The sequence below is a fragment of the Neovison vison genome, chromosome 1, assembly GCF_020171115.1.
Source record: "Neovison vison isolate M4711 chromosome 1, ASM_NN_V1, whole genome shotgun sequence".
In the NCBI taxonomy this organism is placed as follows: domain Eukaryota; kingdom Metazoa; phylum Chordata; class Mammalia; order Carnivora; family Mustelidae; genus Neogale; species Neogale vison.
Genome location: NC_058091.1, coordinates 85,012,517 through 85,034,403, shown reverse-complemented (window position 1 = coordinate 85,034,403; position 21,887 = coordinate 85,012,517). Strand labels below are relative to the sequence as shown.

The following is a 21,887-nucleotide window of genomic DNA, read 5'->3' as shown; positions in this document are numbered from 1 at the left end:
CATCACCTTCATGTATGAATAATAGCATTTTTACAGAGAGAGTGATTTTTCTTGTGCTGTTTCCAGAAAACTGCTTTCAGAGGCACAGACTTTGCACACAGGACGGTAATGACTTTTTAATGACCTTAAGGGGCCTGGGTGTCCAGGCAGCAGTGAATCAATCTCAGTGGGAGGCTCATCGTGAGAGAGAAGATGGAACACCTGAAACCAAAGGGGGAAAAAACAAACCACAAATACATATATTTTCTTTGGTAGCGGTACTTGGTAATTAGACAATTACAGGAAACAGCTTCCCAGCAGCTGGCATTTCCACTGTGTGAGCGGAGGAGGGATGGCAACAACTGTGAACTCCTCACATTTATTACAGAAAATATTATTGGAGTTTACAGTCGTGGGTGCCGTGCTCTCCTCCAGCGCATTCTGATGAGCTGTGAGCATTAAACCAAGAGCAGAGCTCCTCCTCTCCCGGGCTCTTTAGGGCCTGCTTGCTGGGCTTTAAATGAGCTGGGTTTTGAGCCCACCCAGAGTCGGCTGGTGCTGACAGTAAGCCCTGGGGCGGGGGCGAGGGGTGGGGGGGGTACATTTGGAAGCAGGAAAGTGGAGGTGGGGGAGGCCTGTGGAGAAACAGCCGCCTCTTCCCCAGGTGCCATCATCTGCATGGGGCAGTGTTCAGACAGAAGAGCCTTGGGTTTCCCGTGGCACTGAGTGACCCCTACTTCTCCCTCCCCTTTCCTGCCCCGCCCCGTCCACTTCCTGCCCTGGCTCAAAACTCCTCCCAGAAGCCCCCACACCTCTTAGAGGCGTGCCCCCTCACCCCTGAGGTGGGCCCATTTCACAGATGAGGAAATGTATTGGATGAACCCCACCGACCTCGATCACTCTTCTCTTTGGCCACACTCGTGTCTCAGTGTGGACTTGGACTGTACTCTGTGCCTGTTGATGGCGAGCTTTGTTAGAATCCCAGTTACCTTCACAGAAGGTAGGAATGCTCTGAGTGGGGATGCTAGGTACTGACTGCCTCTCTCAGACACACATGAGGTGGCACCCCGTTCCATTCCCCCAACTGTCCTATGTCGCAGGCCTCCTGAGGATGGAGGGCAGGAGCCCTCAGCATCTAACCCCCCCACCGGCAGTGTTGGCTGGGTTAACAGTACCGTCTAACCAGGCACACGGTTGTGCTTCCTCTCACAGGTCCTGGCAGTCTGTAACTTTTGAGAGACAGCCCGCCTCCTTCATCCGAATCGTGGGAACACACAACACAGCAAATGAGGTAAGGGTCTCCGTTATGAGCGACGCTGTGCTGTTTCCTGACATACAGGTAAATGGTACATCCCGAGCTAAGTAAAACTGTTTGTTCTCCCCGCTAATGGGCTGTTGTTCAGAGAGCCTGGTACAAGAAAGTCCTGCTCTTGCACAGTCGGGATATCATTATCATTTCTAGATGGCTCTTCACTAGGAAATGAAAGCCAACTCCTGTGGCTTTGCTTACTCCCACCAGCCTCCTTGTGGAATCGGCCACCACAGAGACCTTGAGAGGTCACATGCCCTGTCCGCAGAGTCATCCGTTTTCCCAGACGACAGCTATTCCAGAGGTCCCTTGGCCCTCTGAACATGGCGTTTAAGGAACCTCAGCCCCACAGAGGCCACCATGGCAGACAGTTGCTGGTTTTCTGTCTGTTCTGTCCTATGCCAGGCTGCACAGAAATGCTTATGAATGGGCCTGTTCTTCCCCTGGCACCCAGGCCCAGATTGTTCCAGGGGACCACACCATTTGTAGGTGTTCCTTCACTTTGGGATTTCATGAGGGAAGAGTGGCTAGTTTTTTCTCCCGTTTTGAGCACCCACAATCAGGACAGCAGTCAGGTTAAAGGCCGGAGCCTCAAACATTGCCATGCTGTTTTCTCTGGAATGTAAATGCCCCAGAGAAATGCACTGGGTTCCTGTGGATCAGAAAACAGAGGACAGGGGCTGCCTGGGTGGCTCAGTTGAGGCAGCGTCTGACTCTTGATTTCGGCTCTGGTCAGGATGTCAGGGTTGTGGGATTGAGCCGCATGTCAGGCTCTACACTGGGCGTAGAGCCTGCTTGAGATTCTCTCTCTCCCTCAGCTCGTCTCCCTGCTTACACTTGCACGTGCTCTCTCTCTAATAAGTAAATAAATAAAACCTTTTTAAAATATAAAAAATAACTGGAGAAAAAAGAAAGGAGAAGACAGTGCCCTTGGTGAATAGAGAAACCAGGACACCTGAGTGTGAGGGAGGCCGCCATGACTAATTATACCGGGACAGCCAGTGTAAACCAGGACTGAGCCAGGCGCACCTGGACCGCCCTCCCCTCCACAGTGTGGCTTCCCCGGTGTGCTCACGGAGGCATTTGGGCATTCACACACACCATTTAAGGTGAGGCCAGTGTCAGTCAACACAGTAAGGAACTGCTTACCTTTTCTGTTCTTCGAGTGGGTGTTGAGTGAGCACTGGTGGCTGGATGGTGGTGTCTAGTGTATGGCCACACTGTTGACTTCATCTGCTGGTCACGCCCTTGCTTTTTATGCTCGTGTGTGTTTAGTGTGAACCTCTGAAGGACTGCTGGTTAAAGACTGGAATCATAAGGAACCGTAAGACTGAAATGGGAAATGAAAGGCAACAAAATGGTAACCGCTCTGCAGCTTCCCCTTAAGCTGCTCTTTCTCAGATCTGTCCGGGGCTGGCTTCCTGGGCGTGTGACCAGACTAGCTGCGTGGGGCTCCACACCCAGAAAAGGGCTCTGTGCTTCGGGTTTAATGCTCACCAGTACCATCTCGGGTGCTTCACAATTTGACCTATCACTGTGTTCTTGTAAGGGCAGCTGCATGGGACAATGAAGCATTCACCTGGGGCTAGGAGCCTCAGTTCGAACACAGGCCCCTCTGGCCGTCCCAGGACAGGTTCTCAGCCACCCACCCTCCACTCCCCGTGGGGGCCCAGCACGTTTGCAGGGAGGGTCCACATCTAGTATGAATTTCACCTGCATCACAGGATAGGGCCCCGGGTGCCTGTGAGGGTCTGCCCTGGCTTCAGGAGTTCCCCTGGCCGAGGGATTGCAACAGGAAGTAACAAAGGAAAAGCCTGTCTCAGGTCGGGAGAGAAACTGTGGGAGGAAAGAAAAAGCTTTTTTTCCTGCTTTTTGAATAAGAGGCTCTACATTGTCATTTTGTGCTGAGCCCTGCATATTACATAGCTGGCCCGGTTGGTGCATTGTGTTTGTCAAATCAGAATTCTCCAGAGCACGTCAAGGTGTTTCTGGTACTTAAGAACGCATTTTAAAAAGTGAAAATATTGTGATAATTTATATTTATTTTGCCTTTTTATTCGTTTAGAACAAAAATGATAGATGCCTACAATGTGTTTCTTACAGAGAAGAGCTGTTAAACAGAAGCCTGAAACTTTTTCTCTTACCTCTTCATTTCACAAATCTGAAAATTAAAAAAGTAAACAAATTGAGATTTTTCTTAAAGCATGAAATTAAAGAACTCTATACATCAGGTCATAAAAAGCACCCTTTTCTTTGATGAGTATATTTGAATCTGTATTTTAATATATATTTGAGCCTCAAACCAAGTATCATCATATTTTAAAATATTTTTTTTCTTTTTTAAAAGTTTTAATTCCCATCTAGTTAACATAAAGTTTTATGTTAGTTTTAGGGGCACAATATAGTGATTCAGCAATTCCATACGTTACTCAGCATATTTTAAAATTTTTGCCTAGAAATCCCAATTTTTCTTACCACTTAAACTTACATTAAGTTACGTGTTTATTATGTACCAAATCAGAAAGCAATTGATCTTTCCATAATACTAAATCAACGTAAAATTGAATATTTTTCATTTGCAATCACTTATTTCTTATGTAATATATCCAAAAAACCCAAGCAGTTCTGTCTTTAATTCCTCTGTGGGATTCTGCAGTTAGGTATTCCAGCAGAAGGAATTCTAGGTCAGAGAAGGCTAAGGAGTGAGTGGGGTGAGTCTGATGAGTGTCTCCCAGAGTTTAGCCCCAACCCTATTCCCTCAGTGACCTTATAAAGAACAGTTTCCCATTACAGAACCCTGAAGTTAGAGTACAAGATCGTCTCTCGCCTGATGAGCTTCCTGAACTGTCTGTGTGGGGAGATCCAACCCCACTGACCAGCCCGTTTGAATGGGTTGACTAGTAGGCTGCTAATTAATCAGTGCTCTGTTGCATTTGGCTCACGATCCTCAGTGTGGTATTGCCAACTGGGGAACCTCTTAAGTCATAAAATAAATAAAGAGCGGGATCAAAAGGCAGGACCCACATACTGTCTTTCTCAGAGCACATAAGAAGGCACAAAAGTGCTGAGTCTCCCTGGGAATCAAGAATGCAGCGGACTCTCAAAGACAGCATTCTTTTCTCCAGTGTGCCACTTTCTGGGGCATCGTTGTGGACACAGCATCACCTGTCTTAGAGAACAGTGGGAATGTGTATACATCAGTGTGGTGACGTTCAGACGTGAGAGAGAGCAGGCTGCACTAAGGGAACAGGAGTGACTGAGGTTGGTCCAGCAGGACTTCTGGGGAAGGCCGCCCCAGGGGAGAGCTCAGATGGCCCAGACAGCCAGGGAAAGGAGGCTGGGGGCACAGTCAGGAAATGGAAGTGGCCGGGGGTCCGGACAAGCCCCATCCCTAGTCCCATAGAAGCCAGAACCCCGCCGTCAATCAGAATATTAGAGTCAGGGTGCTGCTTTCTCACGGGTGAGGGTGGTAGAGGGAGAGGCGGGGTTTCCTCAGCCTGTCACTGCTTGTTTGCCAGGTAATGTCCGTGGCCTCCCTTTAGTCAGAGCCAGGACCTTTAGAGACTGAGTGTTACCAGAGGCTTTTGGAAATTTCAAGAAGTGCAGCTGGGACTGGTTTTTAGCATGTGTGGATAATGGAAAGAGAAATGTGAGTGAATACCTTTGCCCCACCGCCCCACAGAAGATTATTTTCTGCAGCTGCTGCCCCTTCCAGAGAGGAAGTCAGGCAGGGATGACAGGGGGAGCGTCGCTCAGAGGTGCCTGTGACTTGAGGAGCATTCCAGGGGGTGGTGGTTGGGCCGTTTGGGCAGAGCGTGGCAAGTGCCAACGCAGTGTGTCCCTGGGACGGGGGCTTCCGGCTGCTGTGGGGCTGGAAACCACCCCGACATCCACATCCCTCCTGCTGCCGGACTAGCAGAACCCCGCCTCCCCCCAGGCTAAACCAGCCTGGGATTCCTTGCCCAGTGTAGACGTGTGTGTCCTGCCCCTGCGGCCAGGCCTTCCTGTGTGCGAGGCCCCCCTGCGGTCAGCCACGTGCTGGTCTCCAGGCCTCCCTGCCATGGGGCTCTCGGGTGACAGCAGCGTCAGCCACCGCAGAGCTTCAGATTTCTTGATCACCTGTTTTGGCACGCTTCTGATTTCCTGCAGCATTTCATCCCTGTCCTCTGGGAAGTGTCTGTCTGCTGCCGGCATCTGTCTCTCATCTTCCTTTGTGAGCGCCGCAGCGAGGAATTCATTTAATTTTTTAGCTGCATTTACAACTCCTGTCCATAAATTTCCCTAATGCGTACCTCACAGCCTCCTCCACTTCCTCCAGTGACCTCCTGCCCTCGTGTACTTGGCATCACCCTCGCCATTTATCTTCGCTCCCGAGAACGTTTTCCTTTCGTTCCCCACAGCGTGTGCTTTGTCATCCTCCGCTCTGCAGTCTCCCCTGTGCCGGGCGCGCCTCTCACATGGCTTGGGCTCCTCTCCTTGACCCTTGGACGCCCCTCTTGCATGTCTTCTGCGTGCTCGCAGGGTCTCCTTTGTCCCCCTGTCACGCTTAGCACTAGATGGCAGACACGTGTCTTTCAGCACAGCCGCCCTCTCGTCCTGCTCCCCTTGGTTGCTTCCATTTGTCCGACTGTCCCCGGGGCCGGCAGCCAGCAAGGTCCTCCTCGGCTGCTTCCTCGGGCGCGTTGCGCTGGTCCCGGTGCCCGGCCGGCGATGGCGTGCTGGTGCCAGTGCGGTGGCCCACCGCAGCTCTGAGTGCCCTGGAGGCAAACGGTGCTCCTCTCTCCAAGCCTCTCTTGTCCGACAAGGGGTAGAACCGGGGCCCATGGACAGTACCCCATGCGTCTTGGCCAACCCGAAGCTGCCGCTCCGGTGACTGCAGCCGAGCGGTGCCAGCTGGGATGCGCACCCCGAACAGGCCCCTTTGTTTTCATTCCAGTAATGATCGTAGCAGAGCCTCACACCGCCATCCCCGGAGATCAGATGGGTCCAAACAGGATCCGTCCAGGGAGGGACCTCTGAAAAGCAGTTCGTGGATTAAAGGAACAGAAGTTACACCTGTTTGGGGTTTTTTTGTTTGTTTTTTTTTAATGGCTTTCCTGGATGCATGGGTTTGAGAGCAAGTTCTGGAATGAATTTTCAGTACACAGAGCTCAGGGACACAGACAGCCCCTGGGGAGAACAAAAGGACTGTGGGAAAAACGAGCTGTCTGCAATCTAGAAGGACTGTGGTCCCGTTCTCAAGAACTGGGGACAGTGGAACTTGAGAGCCTCTGCCAAGTCAGTAAGCAGAGCTGCAGAGGGAGTGGCCGGGCTGCCTGTCGGTCGCTCTCAGGGTTCCTTTCTACTTACCAGGTGTGTGTAGCTGAGGACAGAGGCTGTGTCGTATTAACTGTATGTCCAGGCACCTTGCGTGGGCCCCGTGCACGTATGTATGGAGAGCCTGTCAGCTGAGGGAGTGAAGGAACCGTTCGGTCTGTCCATCCATCCCTCCCTTGTGCATCCTCAGCCACCAAGGGCAAGGACTTAGTGCTCCCGCTTCTCCCCATCAAGAGCCTCTTTCACTCCAGAGGAAGACATCCTGCAGCCACCCTGAAGAGCTGCAGAAAGCAGACACTTTTGTACGTGGAAGGGCAAATATGCCACATGCCTCCGCAGGTCCCATTTGAAGACCCTCATAGTAACGATTGTTCTTACTGCAAATTATAGTAGCAGCTCGAATTTACTGAGCAGTTACTGTGCTCAGTACTGCAGCTAATTACACTGTCCACTCGGCAGATGTGAAGGAGAATCTACTCTCGCCCACTTTTTAAGGATGACAGACAGCCCTTCGCCTCTAGCACTGCGGGAGTATAAACTGCGGTCATTGCCGGAGAGAGGAGTCTGGTAAGATCTAAGGTCAGACATGTGCGCACCTACCCTAAGACGAAGCATATGACGCCTGTGGGTATTCTTTAAAGAAGCTCTCACACGTGCTCCGGGTACAAGAGTGAAGACACTCCTAGCAGCACTGTTCCTACGAGACCCAAGCAGGACACCTCCCAGTCATCCGTCCGGGGAGAATGGAAAAGCCAAGCATCGCTGGGCCGTCATCCACACTGTCATCCAATCACAGCATGTCGAAGCAAAGAAGCCAGGCACAGAAGAGTACAGAGAGTAGGATTATATTCATATAACGTCAAAAACAGGCGAAAGTAAGCTGTCATATACAAGGATGTGGACACGGGTGGTGAAACTGTTCTTTAAAAAAAAAAAAAAAAGCGAAGGAATAATTATTATTAAAGCCAGAACTGTGGTTTCCTTGGGGTGGGGAGGATCGGGTCAGGAAGGGCCGTCCTCGTGGAGGGACCGAGGGACACCAGCAGTGTTCCTGGGTTGTTGCCCCTGGTGGAGTCTACATAGCGTTCACCCTGTAATTATTCAGCAAGCTGCGCATTTACATTTCATGCATTCTTTAGGGCGTGGTTTCCCCAGTAAAAATGTCCTAAGCAAAAAGGAAAATATGATGAGGAAGCTAGAGCTGAGCAATGTTAAGTATTTTGCCCAAGGTCACCCTGCTGGCGAGTGCCAGTCAGGATTTGAATCCCCGCAGTTGGTCTCTGAAAATCCAGACTGCACTGTCTCCCAAAAGGACACACTAAGTAATAGTAGAGCTCTAGAAATGAGCCCAGCTCTGCCCAGCACAGTCAGATGTGGTAAGCACATGACTCCTGTGGGCACACTTAAGGCACCAGGCCTCTCCAGATCTGGGAGAAAAACGAAGGCAGGGCCCGGCTTAGAGCTGGTGGCGTCAGCCAGGTGAAGAGCGAGCCGTCCAAACTAGAGCCCAACAACCCAGCGGATGCAGACCAGTGCAGGGGCCGGGCCTGAGGAGGAGGCTTCCTCATCTATAAAATGGACCACAGGAGTCTGGCCCTTGGGACTGGAGAGACATGGATGAGATGGGGGGCGGTGGCAGGCTCCTCCGCACTCGTGCAGGGGACGTGCGGTGCGAGGGTGGCCACCAGAGGGTCTGCACAAGCCTGCAGCAGCAGGACCGAGAGTCTGCAAGTGGCTGCTCGAGCTGCCCTCCAGGACCACTCAGCGCGGAGCCCAAAGTGAGGCAGAATTTATTTACAGGCATCTGTCAGGCCAGTGAGTGTCTGTGGGTCCCAGTGCCATCCTTGTTCCCATAGCAACATGTGGCTCAAGTGAAGAAAAAAAACACAAAAACAAGGAAAGGGACTTTTTGTTGTTGTTTTAAACAAACAAACAAAAAAACTCCTTCCTGGCCTGGTGGTAATTATTTTCCAGACACCCCCACCAGGTCTGATCGCACCCTCCCTGGCTGCCCTGAGGTCTTCTGGAGGCTGTGCTCTAAGCCCCCAAAGGCAGGGGGCCCCCAACGCAGCCATAGGCTGGCTCTCTAGGCCCGAATTCCTGCGCAGTCAGCACGAGGCCTGAAGCAAACATCCCTGAGGCAGAGACTCCAAGAGATGACAGAGCAAATGGACCAGTGAGCCTCTCCCTCAAAGAGCTCCTGACCTCAGGCTGCCCCTTCTACCAGGGAGGGGGACCCTGGCCCTCCAGGGGATGTCACATAGCAGTGATGGGGAAGGGAGGTTCCGAAATCAAACGTGCTCAGGAGGAGAAATTACCAGTGCAAACCGGGCTTCCAATAGCACCCAGATGCCCTGTGGGGTGTATGCAAGGCAGAGGGCAGGATTGGGAGTGGGCCAGACACAAGACAAGCACAGGAACAGTAGGGCGTTGGCACGGACAGGTCAGCCTGGCTGGCACTTGTGAGTTTGCGGAGCCATTGCCCGGGTCCCTCACTACATGGCACTTCTTGAGGATGGAGATGGTGTCCTAGTATCTTCGTGTCCCTGTACCCAGCCCTGTCCCCCGCAGCGTAGCCCCTCTGTAAATCAGACCAAAGGCCAGAGCTTTAGTGCAGGGTTCTGAGAGAAATAAGCTATCGGGAACCCCCTATGACAACTTGCATCTGAGGAATGCAGGAGAGTGGAAGATTGCACCAGGCTGTAATCCCCATGACCTTGGAGAACGGCCGGCCCATAGCTATGGGCAAGTCTAGGACATGGGCAGCTGGGGCTCCATGTGCTGGCTTCCAACCTGAGGGGGCACAGGCAGGCTTCTTGATGCCCCATCCAGTGGGAAGGGGGCCTTGGCAGGTTCTACCTGGGAACTGGAACATTTCCCCTTTTTTTGTTTCTTAGTCTTTTTTTTTCCCCCAAAATAAAAAAGATACCTCTAACACTCCAGGGCCAGAGTAATGACAATGAGAGAGTAAACTCTACTCCCTGGAACTCTGGAGTGTGCACACAGAAAAATATGGTAACCAGAGATTGCAGGGCTACCTGGAGCGATAATGTATTAGAAAGGCTCTTTTTCTAGAATCCTCCAAGCCATAAAGTTCCAGGGATCTGTGGGAGCCCTGGCCTATGCGAATATGGGAAAGTAGAATTGAAAAGTTTTAAGAACTTGCCATATCTAAGCAATGTCACTAGGAATCATATTCCTGTACCTGTTAGGATTAGATAGTTGTGCCAAACAGTTTGGGCATCATATCACCTGTAAGCAATACTGAAAAAGTATTGTTCACAATCTGGAAATGTCTCCCGTTAACAAAAGTTTTCTTAACCGAAAACCAGGTTTTGGGCTGTTCAGATGAACACAGGGCTTTTGCTTATAAAAAGGGGTGTTTTGTTGGAGAAACTTGGACTTCAATTTCAAAGGAACAAAAAGTGAAACGTCCCTGCAAGAGAGACGCCTAGGCGGTGCTCCTGTGATGGGTGTAAGAAAGATGTTCATTGTCACCGGCATCGGGATCCGTGAGCACTTGCTGACCGTGGCACGGGTGCAGGTGCCGCCGCCACAGACACCAGGAAGCAGGCGGGCTCCAGAGTGGTATCGCCCAGAAGCCTCGTCTTTGTGCTTGACTTGCGGGCAGATATCCCTGAGAGATGGTTATCTATTTTACCAAGATATGTCACCTTGGAAATCTAAGTTGAAAGCTTGGGTCAGGAATGCTATTTGTATCGGCTGGTATGAAAGCAGTCGAGGAAAAATACTCAGGAGAAACCAGAAAAGCAAGGCAGAGTCATGGATCAACATTTATTAAATTTTCTCCATTTTTGCTACAGTTCACGGCAGACTCAGCACAGCCTGGGAAAACGAGACGGGGCTTCTGTGCATCTGAGGGCCTTGAAGCTCTGTGGTGCACACCGTGCTTGGGGAGGCCCAGTAATGAAAGAAGGCATGGCCTGCAGCTGGCCGAGCCACTAGCCCGAGCCCTGAGCAGAGGCCCGCGCGTCTGTGCGCATCCTTTCCAGGTGGCTCCTGGAGACAGGAACGCCCCAGACTCTCTCAAACATGTCGAGAATTATGGCTCCCGGAGAGGAAAGGCAAAGTGATAATAAACAGCAGCTACAAAAAAGGACACCCGGATAGTGACTCAGGCTGGGTCGGACTCGTACACACGACTACCTTCCAAATTAGCCAGCTCCTCTCGGGGGATAGATCCAGCGGCCGTTGAAGCTGGTTCAGCGAAGGTGCCCCTTTGTGAGCAGCGGCAATCAAACAGGCTAATGGGATACATGATTGCCGAAAAGGGGCCCGGAAAATGATGTGGTGGCCGCGGTAATGGTTTTGCATAAATCAGGAGTGTGACTCTGCCCTGTATGCCTCATTCGCTTTTGGTCACATCCTTTCCGAGGGGTATTGCAGTCTTGGGAAGGTTCGTGGGAAAGCAATGGAATGACAGGAGCTTCTGAGCAAAGAGAAACCCAGGACCTGGCTGTTCACTCTAGAGGGAGGCAGAGGAGCTTGAGGGCACAGCCTGCAGGGTGTCCACTCCGGAGGGCAGCCTGGACCCCCAGTCTCCCCCGGTCTCCCCTGGTCTCCCCTGGTCTCCCCGGTCTCCCCTGGTCTCCCCTGGTCTCCCCGGTCTCCCCTGGTCTCCCCGCGAACAGAGCAGAGGCCCTGCAGCCTCTCTTGCCTTGGGCACTTCAGCAGAGGGTGCGAGGCCGCATCAGGGAAGGAGCCAGTTTCCCCACAACAGGCTCACTCTCCACCCCTGCTCCCAAGAAGAGTCGGGCCCCTCTCTGGGTGCCCAGGTTCCCAGGCCTGTGCGAGGTGATGGTGGGGAGGCACCCGGGCCCGGGGCCTGGCTGGCCGTTGGCCTTGTGCTATGTTGGGTTCAGGGCCAGCACACTGTTCTCCAGAAAGGGGAGCAGGCTTAGGAGCTGCTCGGCCCTTGAGGTTGAATCCCACCACTCACTCCCGGGACCTTGGGCGCACTGCCCTTGCCTCCTCTGCGGAGAAGTAAACTCATACCAGCAGGGGCGCCCCTGTGCCCCATCTCCCCTGCTCAGCACCTGGTCAGTGTTTGTGGTCCGTGGGGCGCTTGAAGTTTAAAAAACAAAAACCGGGAGAGGATCTGAGGGCAAGGACAGGCCCTCGGAGGCTGGCTGAGCCTGGAGCTCCGCCCCCCCCGGCCCCCGAGACCCCGCTGCTGCCCTCTTCTGTAGCATGGCCAGCTGCCCTCTCTCCTTCCAGAGAATCTTTCCAATCACTTCTGACCCTTTTCTCTCCTGTGTCTGTCTCACCATGTTTCTTCTCAATTTGGGTTATTCTTCCCTTTAAAAATGACTCTTTCCTGTTTATCCCAAATCACTGAAGTCTACCTCAGGGGGTTTTAGGATTTAAGGGTTTCTTGTCCCTATCTTCTTCCTTTAGACACTTTACCCCCTTTTAAGCAGTTTTTATTATTTGTATTCCTTTTGTAATAGTTTTAATTGAGTCATTTTTAAAGAGCTGCCTCTGTCTGGAGCCTCTAGCCTCCTGCCCAGGTCTGGCCAGCCCCTCAGAGTGCTGCCCCAAGCCATGCCCCCCACGGCCCCCCACCCATACCCTCCTGCTCTCTCCCTCATCACCCTCCGCTGGAGAGCTCCAAGGGCCTCCCCTCTCCTGCTGCGTCTAGGGCTCTCTCCTCTGGCCTTTCCTGCTTGGCCGCCTCAAGCTTCCCTACTCAGCTCAGGCATCTCCTCCCCCAGGAAGCATCCATTCCCTACCCCCCCCAACTACCCACCCCCAGCTGGCTGGGCACTCCTCTGTGCCCTCAGGGCTCCCTGTAGGCCCAGAGACCCTTGCTCATCCACAGTGTCTCTGCTGTCCCTACCGGATGGTGCCCCTCTGAGGAACCAGGAGCCACGTGGTGGGCATGCAGGAGGCGCCTCGTACATGTTGTGGAGTGAATGCATGAATGTGCTCAGACCTCCTGACCTCCACACCCCAGTCACCTGCTTCCTTCAGCCACTCCTACCATACATGTAGGACCCGCTCTGCCCTCTATGCCTGGTACCCAGAGGCACCCTTCTGATCCCCACTTCTGCCTGCCCTCTGCCTGCTCATTCTAACTCCCACTACACATTTGACCTCTTCGTTGACTCCAGCCCCGACCTGTATTCCCATTTGTAACACACCCTTTTTCTCTTAGAACCGTCAGCACACAGTTTGTGACTTACTAAAATTAACTGTTTCCTGTATGTTGCCTTTGAATCTGGCAGAGCCTGCTTGGCTCTCTGGAGATGCTTAGGGAACCCACACTGAAGTTCATTGGTCCTTCAGGGACACCCTTGGGTCCCAGACTGAAGCTTAGCATGGAGGTAGCCCTGTCCCTCCCGTCTGGTCCCATGCACACCCATCCCGGGGCTACAGGGTGACGTGGCCAGGCAGCCAGCAGCTGGACGTCCATGGCCTCCTGTCTGCCCTAACTTGGTTGGAAGGGCCAGCCACTGATGGCAGGGGAGCAGTGGCTAGGATCTCTGGAGAAGGAATAGCCATGGCAGAACATGAAAATGGCCCATGGAGATTGCTGTCACTGTTGCGAGGCATGTGGGGGACAACAGCCATTTGCATTGTTACTCTAAAAAACCGGTTAGTTAAATGGGCTATAGATGGTTGTGCAGTTCACATCACCCAAGTTAGAGAAGAGAGATGTGAAGGCTGGAAGTGGGAATGGCAGCAGCAGGAGGGCAGCAGGAGGCAGGCCAGCGAACATTTCTTAGGTGCCCATGGGCTCTCCCAGCACCATGTGGAGCAGAGGCCCTGCCCCCCAGGCTAGGGACGCTGATGGGATGGTTTCTAAGATGAGAGGCATACTCCAAATGGCCAGCCGATAGTGTGTGGCCCCAGAGAGAGGCTTTCTAAGTTTATTTTTCAATCTAGAGTTGAAACACGGATGTGTTTATTCCCGTGCAAGGCCTGTGTGGGAGAAAGGACAACCAAGCCTTGGTCCTTGAGCCCCAGGGTTGCTGAGATGGAAGGACAGAGACAGGAGCGGGCCAGGCCCTGGGGCGGGAGGCCTGAAGCCTCACAGGGCCTGTGAGGCAAGATCTTGCCCGGACTGAAAAGCTCTCAGGCACACAGGGAGGGAAAACCCCTTCCATGTGGAGGAAAGTTCGTCAGTCAGTGCATGGGTCAGCATCAAGCCTGCGGAATAGCCTCCGGAGAGCTTTGGGCCAAGAGAACGGGCTACAGGTCAGAGGGTGTGATGGTGCAGGGTTAAGGACTCAGGGTCAGAAAAGGGGAAGGTGCAGTAAGTGCAGCGTGCACACAGTTCCCTTCCAGTAGGTGAGACGCGGGCTCTGGGGACAGAGTGTGACCGGACTGGACTGAGAGAGAACAGGATGTCATTTGGCTTACGTAGGAGAAGCTCCAGGGAGAGGCTTGCGAGAACGTGTGGGTGGGATTCCAGGCAGCGGAGGTGTGTTCTGGAGGGGGCGCCCAGTGTGCCCTCAGCAGCCCCACCCACACTTAGAAAGAGGAGTGCTCCTAAGGCCAAACAGACCATCACTAACCTGCCAAAGGATGCTCTTGTCACTAGAAGAGCTTAAAGAATGTTAAACTTGGAGAAGAGGTTAATAGCTGCCACGTAGAAGATGTTCAGGTTTGCCCTTCATGGCACAGGTCACAGCTGATGGCCTGGACAGTTCAGAATCACAAAAGGCCCTCCCGTTGGGCTCTTGCCAGGTTAGCACCTGCAGACGGACCCAAACGGGAGATGGTGCTCCAACAGAGAGGAGGGGAAGAAAGGAAAAGGAAGGAGGATGGGGGTGACTTGGCACCTCAAGGACCCCAGGAAGTACCGTGGCAAGAACAGGGCCGGCCTAAGCTTCAAGGAGAAAAATCCACTGCCTCTAAGAGAACCTGGCTCTGCCAAAATGCACAGGACAGACCCGAGGACCCATGGCCTCCATTAGTCTTCATATTAGAGTTTGAGACGTGACATTTCAAACAGCGGTAGAAAAGTGAATTGAAGTAGGAATGGGGGAAAATAGTGATGCAGGAAGGTGAGCACAGAATTTGTATTTTAACTACAATCTCACAGCTGCCATCACATTTGTCTTCTCCTCTGTGAGCCTGATTCTACAGTAGAAGGTTGTGTGTGTGTGCACACGTGTGTGTGGGGGGGGGCATGGTGCACATGCTCAAGCCGTGGAGGCCACAGAGCCCCTGGGATGAAGGAGGGAAACTCTTTGTGCCCCACACCCTAACCCCTCCTCCAGCTGCGCCGCTTCCCTCAGGGAGAGGGGCAGGTGCCTACCAGTCCTGCTCTGCGTTCTGCCCACTCCCAGGCTACCAGGGCCTTTAGCACTACAGACAGGCCCTTATCCAGGAGCAGACTCACCACACGCTGGCAGATTTAAAGCTGAGCAGCTCCTGTCCTGCCAGCAGGCCCGCAGAATAAAGGGAGCCAGGCAGGGGGATGGCTGTTTTCCTGGAAGTGCTGGACGCCCTTAGTTGGTGTGTCCCACCCTCACGGGCCAGAAGGTGCCATGCCCCTGGGCCACATGGCCTGTCCACGCAGGCTCCGGGGTCCCACCAGCCAGTGCAGATACCACTACAAACCAAGTTCACTGAGAGCGGTACCACTTTCCCCGTCTCACTTCTTTAGCGGAAGCCTGGAGACAAAAGGGAGAAAGCCTAGGATCAGGTAGTGCCCGATCAGCTGTCAGAGAGCCAGCGCAGTATCAGCTGTCCGTCCAGGAGGCTGTAGTCCAGCGGCTGGGTTTCTGCCCCGACGGTCCCCCCGCCACTGTCCCATCAGCAGCCCAGCACACCAGTTCGTTTAAGACTCTCTGGCACCATCAGGCCCCTCGGGAAATGCAACTCACCCCTAAACCCCCTTCCAGCTGAGCCTTCCAGCCTCCCGATCACTGCCCCTGCCTCTTGCTGGGATCCACCACTGCCAGGCCCATCCTCACAGCCCTCACTTTCCCCCGTGAGCCTGTGCGGCCCTTCCTGCACCCCAACCCCGCTGCCCCCCAGCTGCCTGGGCTCCAGCCTCTTGGGCCAGCTCATCCCAGAGTTGTCCCACTTTGCTGAACTTCACCTCTAACAAGTAGTCAAGGTTGATAGGTGTTTCTCCTGAGTCACCCCATGGACTATAGCTCCTCCTCTTGGCCTCTGTGACCTCCTGCCCAAAGCTCTCCCCCATCGTTGAGGACAGTACGGTTGGCCTGGAGCTGACCACACCGCCCTCCACCTGCGGGTGGCCCTGCCCGCATGAATCACACATCCCACAACCTGTCAGCGGCATGTGCACTTTTGAGGCCAGAGTCTTTGTTGGAGCTGACGTACAGGCCCAGCCCCGTGAGAAGTGCCCAGTCTGTGTTCACACGATGAGCAGATTCTGGGATGTTCTTCAGCAGAGACCTCGCCAGCCCCGTGGAGCCAGATCTTTCCCTCGGACACCCTGGCCCTTTCCTCCTAAAGTCATCATCTGAGTTATTCTCCTTGCCTGGAACACTTCTAACCCCAAAATGCCCCTCTCTTCCTCCAAGCCATGCCTATTCACTTTAAAAAGCACTCCCTTGAGAGCTTAGAGTCTCCCAAGGGCAGCAGCAGTGGCCTTCAAGCATTTTGTTTGCTTCTCCCCTGGAAGAACTTGGGAAGAAAAGTATAAGTAACCCACTGAATATTTAAGGTTGAAAAGAAAATATGAAGTTGAAATACAATTATTTTTATAAATATGAGGTAAAAAATACACATTTTTATAAGATGGAAAATGAGGAACCAATTATTAGGAATAAATATTTGATGACATGATTCACTAAAATAGATTTTAACCCACTTACTGAATAAGGCACACTAAATCCGAAAGTCATGCAAAACCTTCACTCATGAGTTTTAGCCAGCATATCTTGAAGATGTTTTAATTCTGGAAGAAATCTCAATTATGTTTAAAAAATCACATGAGTCATGAGTATACCTCACTTCTGAATTCAGAACACCTCCCTGGGCAGAGCTGTGCCCTCACAGGCCCAATGCTGAGGCGGCTCAGGGCCCAGCTTCCCTCCAGTGAGGGTAGCAGGGTGGTTGTGAATTCATTCACGTTCTCGGGCAGTCTGAGCATGTGCAGGCACTGAGGATCTGGAAATGGATTCCCCTAAAACTGCCACCATGCTCCTCAGAAAGTGGCTTGGCCAGCGCCACACCAAAGACCACCACTGCCGAGGAGGGTCAGGTCAGGCTCTGGGGAGCTGCAACCCCAGAAGGGTCTGGGTGTTGGTGGAGAAAGGAATTTCTGCCCGGGAGGGCAGGCCCACTTCCCTAAAGGCCCAGCTCTGGCTGAGCGTCTGGCTGTCCCTTGACACCAGTGGAGACCTGCACACTGCCAGGCATTTCAGGCTCACACCCACACACACTCACATGGTGCCTCCCCTAGCGGCTGAACTGTGCCCCATCCACACTGGCGCCGGCCCAGCCCTGAGCAAGGAGCCCAGGCGCCAGCCCAGGGACTCCCCGGCTGTGGCCGTGCTTCGCCGCTCCAGAGGGCGACTGGCTGTCCCGCGCCAGCGGTGCGTCGACCCACGTCAGGGTGCACAGTTCCCTTCCCGAGGGCCCCGTTGGGGCAGAGAGACAAGCCCTTGGGCCCTTGGAGACAAGCCTGGTCCTCTCCTGGGGTGACGCCCTGCTGGCTGCTTATTTTTTAATATCAGCTTTATTGACCCATCAGTCATGTACCGCGCGGCTCACCCACGGGGAGCGTGGCGCAGGGGTTCAGCAGAGCTGTGCCACTGCCCCGCAGCCACCCTGTTGGCTGTCAACCCAACTGCCAAAAGCAGGGTTCATCCATCCACTCATTCAAAAGGAAGAGCTTGGGGGACGAGAGTAGCCCGGAATGGAATCATCCAGTGAGAACATTTAAAAGAAAGATTTTATTTATTTACTTGACAGAGAGAGAGAGCGCACAAGTAGGCAAAGCTGCAAGCAGAGTGGGGCTTGATCCCAGGACTCTGGGACTGTGACCTGAGCCGAAGTCAGACGCTTCACCGACTGGGCCCCCAGGGGACCCCAGCAGTGAGGACACTGTACGGGAAACCATGCCATACTGCCTGTAACTATAGCCCATCAGCCCTTTACTTCTGTCCCAACCGACCGAGAGCAGTGTCCCAGCTCCTGGTCGCTGCCCCGTGGCCGCCTCCCGGGTGCAACACCTGCCGTGCTCACGAGGCCTTTGCTCTCTCCTGCCAGGTGTTCCACTGCGTCCACTTTGAGTGTCCGGAGCAGCAGAGCAGCCAGAAGGAGGAAAGCAGCGAGGAGTCAGGGCCTGGGGAGCCCAGCCTGGCGGGTCCGCAGCTCGACCCCCACGCCCTGCAGGCCCCAGGGGGCAGCTCCCTGCCTTCTAGCCCGGGCTCTGCCTCTCGCTCGCCCAACCGGCAGCACCAATAAAGGAGGCGCGGACATGGAGGCATGCGGTGGGCCCCGAGGGCAGGGGCCAGGACTGGCATCCTCCCGGGAGGGATCTCCGCCGCCAGCCCCTCTCCCCTCCTGGGAGGAGCAGACGGCGCTGGCAAAACGGACACAGGACAGGCTTTCTCCCAAGGACAGAAAGGGGCCACGTTGTTCTCAATTTGTCAAATCAGGCTGGTCTCCAGGGGGAGAAAATGGGTCTTCAATCTTCATCAAGTCCACCATTAACACCCTACCTCTCTAATCTAACCCGGGCAAAGAGGCCGCGGTGGACGGGCCGGTGTCGGAATGCTGCGACGGCACCACGCTCGGGAGAACCCATCAGGCCTTTATTACCTCCAGGCACCCTTTAGGAAGTGGGTTTCCATAGAGTGTTTACTTTTCTGGAACACATTGCCCTGGCAACTAAATGATTTTTTCTTTCTTTTAGTTATTGTCCATTTGCTGAATCATAGGTGTTCCAGATCTTTTTGAAATGCTCAAACAGCAAATCATTTGTTTTATTCCCCTTTGACGCTGTAATTTTCCTTCCTTAGTTTTGAACGGTTAGGCCTGGGGTGGAGCGGAGAAAGGCTGTGCACAGCTCCTGAATGAGGCACAGATGCAGCTCATCATGGCACCGAGGCTGACAAGGAAAATCCTCTGAGGAAGTTCAAAAAAATACACAATGAGCAAATCAATCCGAGGACACTGCAGTTAATAATCACTCGAATTCCTGAGTTATTAACCTGTCATTCCTGAAACGTACCCAGCCCTTAAGCTTGGGAGGCTGACAAGGAAATGGTTATTTTTGCCACCTGCTAATTTCCTGTTCCTGAGTCTGTAAACGTATCTGTAAGTCCGCAGCAGCTTCCGGTAGGGCTGAGCCCGCCCCTGAATCACCACCGGTTAGCCAGGCCCGCGGGGACGGTAGTCCCCTGTGCCGGCCAGTGTCAGCAGCATGCTCCTGGGGCTTTGCAGGGTGGTCATGGCGGTTCAGTCTTCACTGTGTTTCCTCCGCAGACCTGACTACTTGGCCAAGGTTGAGAAGAAAAAGTAGTTCTAAGAAGCTTTTCTCCTCATCCTCATTGAGCCGATCGCTGCCGCAGCCTGGCAGGGCTGCGCTCCCTCTCCTTCCTTCCTTAGTGCTTTCCAGCCCGGCGCTAACTACCCTTTGTAACGTGCTTAGCCTGCTGTCTGGGGTTCACTCACCTCCGGAGCCCGGCCAGGCTGAGCACCGCGGTCCCCTGGCCCCCCAGACGCAGGCCCAGGTCCTCTGCACACCCTGTGACCCCCACTTGGAGGAGGGTGGGCTTACAGGGGGTTCCTTTTGGGGTCTTACACTCACTGGTTGCGGGTGGACACAGAGCCCCTCTAAGTAAATGCTCTCCCCAGTGTAGCTTGGTCTTGAGTGATCTCTCACTATGGCAACAGCAGCGGGGCATCAAACTACAGGATTAAGCCGGAAGGTGGGCCTTCTGTTTGAACAGGAGCAGAAGGAGATAGTTGGGAAGGGAGGTGCGGGGAGAGGAGCCACAGCACCGCCCATCAGCTCAGCTCACTCATCTCACCCCTACCCCACTGTGTGGAGCAACTGGAACCCCTGAGGGGTGCCAGGCATCTCACAGGAGACGGGAGGCTCCCATGACAGATGGCAGTGCCGCTCGCTCGCCATGGGTGGCCGCGCTGTATGACTTGGCCACTGCCGTTGTCAGCATCCAGGACGCGGTCACCAATTAGAAGGAAGAATTCCTGTCTACTCGGCACTTCCCTACACAGCACGGTCATTACCCGGCAGGGAACAGAAGGAGCCGAGAAACCAGCGAGTGCAGAGTTCAGACGCCTGGAAAGTCTCCATTCAAGGGTTTCTTTTTAAACTTTGAGGTCACCTGTCCAGAGATGAGTCCCTGGGCTTGGCTGGCACCGCTGACCTGGGAAGAGGTGAGTGGGCTGGTTGAGGACCTGGAAAGTTCGAATCCTCTACCTCCAGACCGTTGGTCCCACGGGCCCACCGCACACGCCACCAGGCCAGGTCTGGCAGCCCCGTGTCACATCGAAGAGGCACAGGCCGAGAAGCTTCTGCACCCGACCCACATGTGGGTGCCTCCCAGCCAGCAGCTGGCTGCCTCTTCCCCTCCCCTGCGGATCCCTTCCCTCGGCTCTCCTTGCACATACTTGCCCTGAGGGCTGTCTCAGGGGATGGGAGTTTGTCAGATAAGGAAAGGAAGGGGAGGATGAGGTGGTGGCACTGGCCTGCGGCAGCAGGGAGGACAGGGACACGGCCTCCTTCCCACCCCACAGCTGTGGCCATCAGGTCCCCGCACTTGCGTCTCCTGGGCCTGGCGGGAGGCCTCACTTGCATAGAGGCCCACTCTAGATCCCAGGCAGACACCAAGGAAGCTCCGAGAGGCTGCTCTGGTCTACCCTGTTATCAGGCCAGTGGGTTCTGCCTTTCGTGATGGGCCTTTTAATTTGGGAAGCAGGGGAGGTGGGGGGCTCTTTCTGCAGACCCCAGTCAAACTGTGGGGCCCCAGCTAGACCAAAATGGCCCCCACACTTGAAAAGACCAACAGAGCTAAATGGGAGTGCAGGTAAGACAGGCCGGCCCACAGCCGGGAGGGGTCCCGGATGCCTGCAGGGTCCTCGACCCAGTGTTGGGTGGATGCTGTTCCCCTGTGAAGTGTGAGGAAGGAGTCACAGCCGAGTCACGCGGGGCCGGGGCACATGAGGGCCCCTGTCCTATGCGGGTACAGACTGCGTGGTCTGAGGAGAGGTCAGGGGAAGCCTGGCCCTCCGGGGGACCGATAGCTAGGTGCTGGTGGCCTCTGGCCCATTATTGTGATGCTTCTCAGTTACTGTGAAACAACACCCTTGCAACCACCATTCAGGTCGGGAAACAGAACATGACCGGACCCCCTGCCCTTTCCTTTAGGCCATGATTTGGGGAGAGTAAGAATCCACTGCTCTGGGGCTTTGGGGGATAGCCTTTGCCTCCTGACAGCTGCTGGGAGGGCCGCCTGGGGTGATACTGGGCACCGCAGGTGGGGCCTGCGTCCACTGCGTCCACTGGCGGCCTGCTCGTCCGATCCAGCACCGCCGATCTGAAGCAGGGTAATAGTATGACAGGCACGCCACACGCCCACACTTGTTTCCCATATTCTCAGTGCTTCTTCCTGTTTCACTTCCGACTTCCGTTAGAACCACGAGCCTGTGACGGACGTGGGGCTCTTCTCAACTGCTCTTTAAATTGTCACTTTTTAATCTTATTAAATGAAGTGTTGGTTCCTGACAAATACATTAAAACTGTTTTATTCCTAGAAGAGTTAGGAAAAGAAATTATTTTCAGCAAGAGTGGGATGTGTTTGTTAGACTGATTCCTTGGCCCCCAAAAAAATTTTTTTTGAATTGTGCAGAAATTGCTCAGTAGTTATGCTGTCGCCCCAACTGTCAAATTGCTGTGCAAATGGCTCCAACCCAGTCAACTTCACCTCTTTTTTTTTTTTTAGAAGATAACAAAATTGTAATCACTTATTCTTTCTAGAGACTCAAAAGAAAAAGAAGGTATAATCTGCAATAGAAAGCAGAGCATCCTGTGTGCCGAGCGTCACTTGGGAAAAAAGAGAGGGAGCGAACCCCATTGCGGGCTTCAATGAAGAACCTTCCTTTAGACAAGTTAGAATGGTGTCAAAAGAGGGAAAGAAAATGAAATGTGTCTCCTTCCAGGAGCTTCTCCTCATTAGCACTGGCTCTTAGGTGTGCCCGTGTCAACCCCGCCTCCTGCGCAGGTGCCCTCCTCGGGAGGCCGAAGGCCGGAAGGCGCCGGGCGGGGCGGCCACTGTCCGTGCGGGCGCGGCGGGCGAGGGCC

The 21,887-nt window shown here is 53.8% G+C and overlaps 1 protein-coding gene across 2 annotated transcripts in view; it reads left to right on the top strand.

Moving 5' to 3' along the window:
• BTBD9 (BTB domain containing 9) overlaps positions 1-21,311 on the top strand; it is a 416,829-nt gene extending 395,518 nt beyond the window's left edge. For both annotated transcript variants that reach the window (XM_044250380.1, XM_044250388.1), the window contains exons 10-11: positions 1,192-1,270; positions 17,825-21,311. In XM_044250380.1, coding sequence (XP_044106315.1) covers positions 1,192-1,270; positions 17,825-18,022 — 277 coding nt within the window. In that variant the 3' untranslated portion in view covers positions 18,023-21,311. The remainder of the gene's footprint in view (positions 1-1,191; positions 1,271-17,824) is intronic.
• The last annotated feature ends 576 nt before the right edge of the window (positions 21,312-21,887 follow it).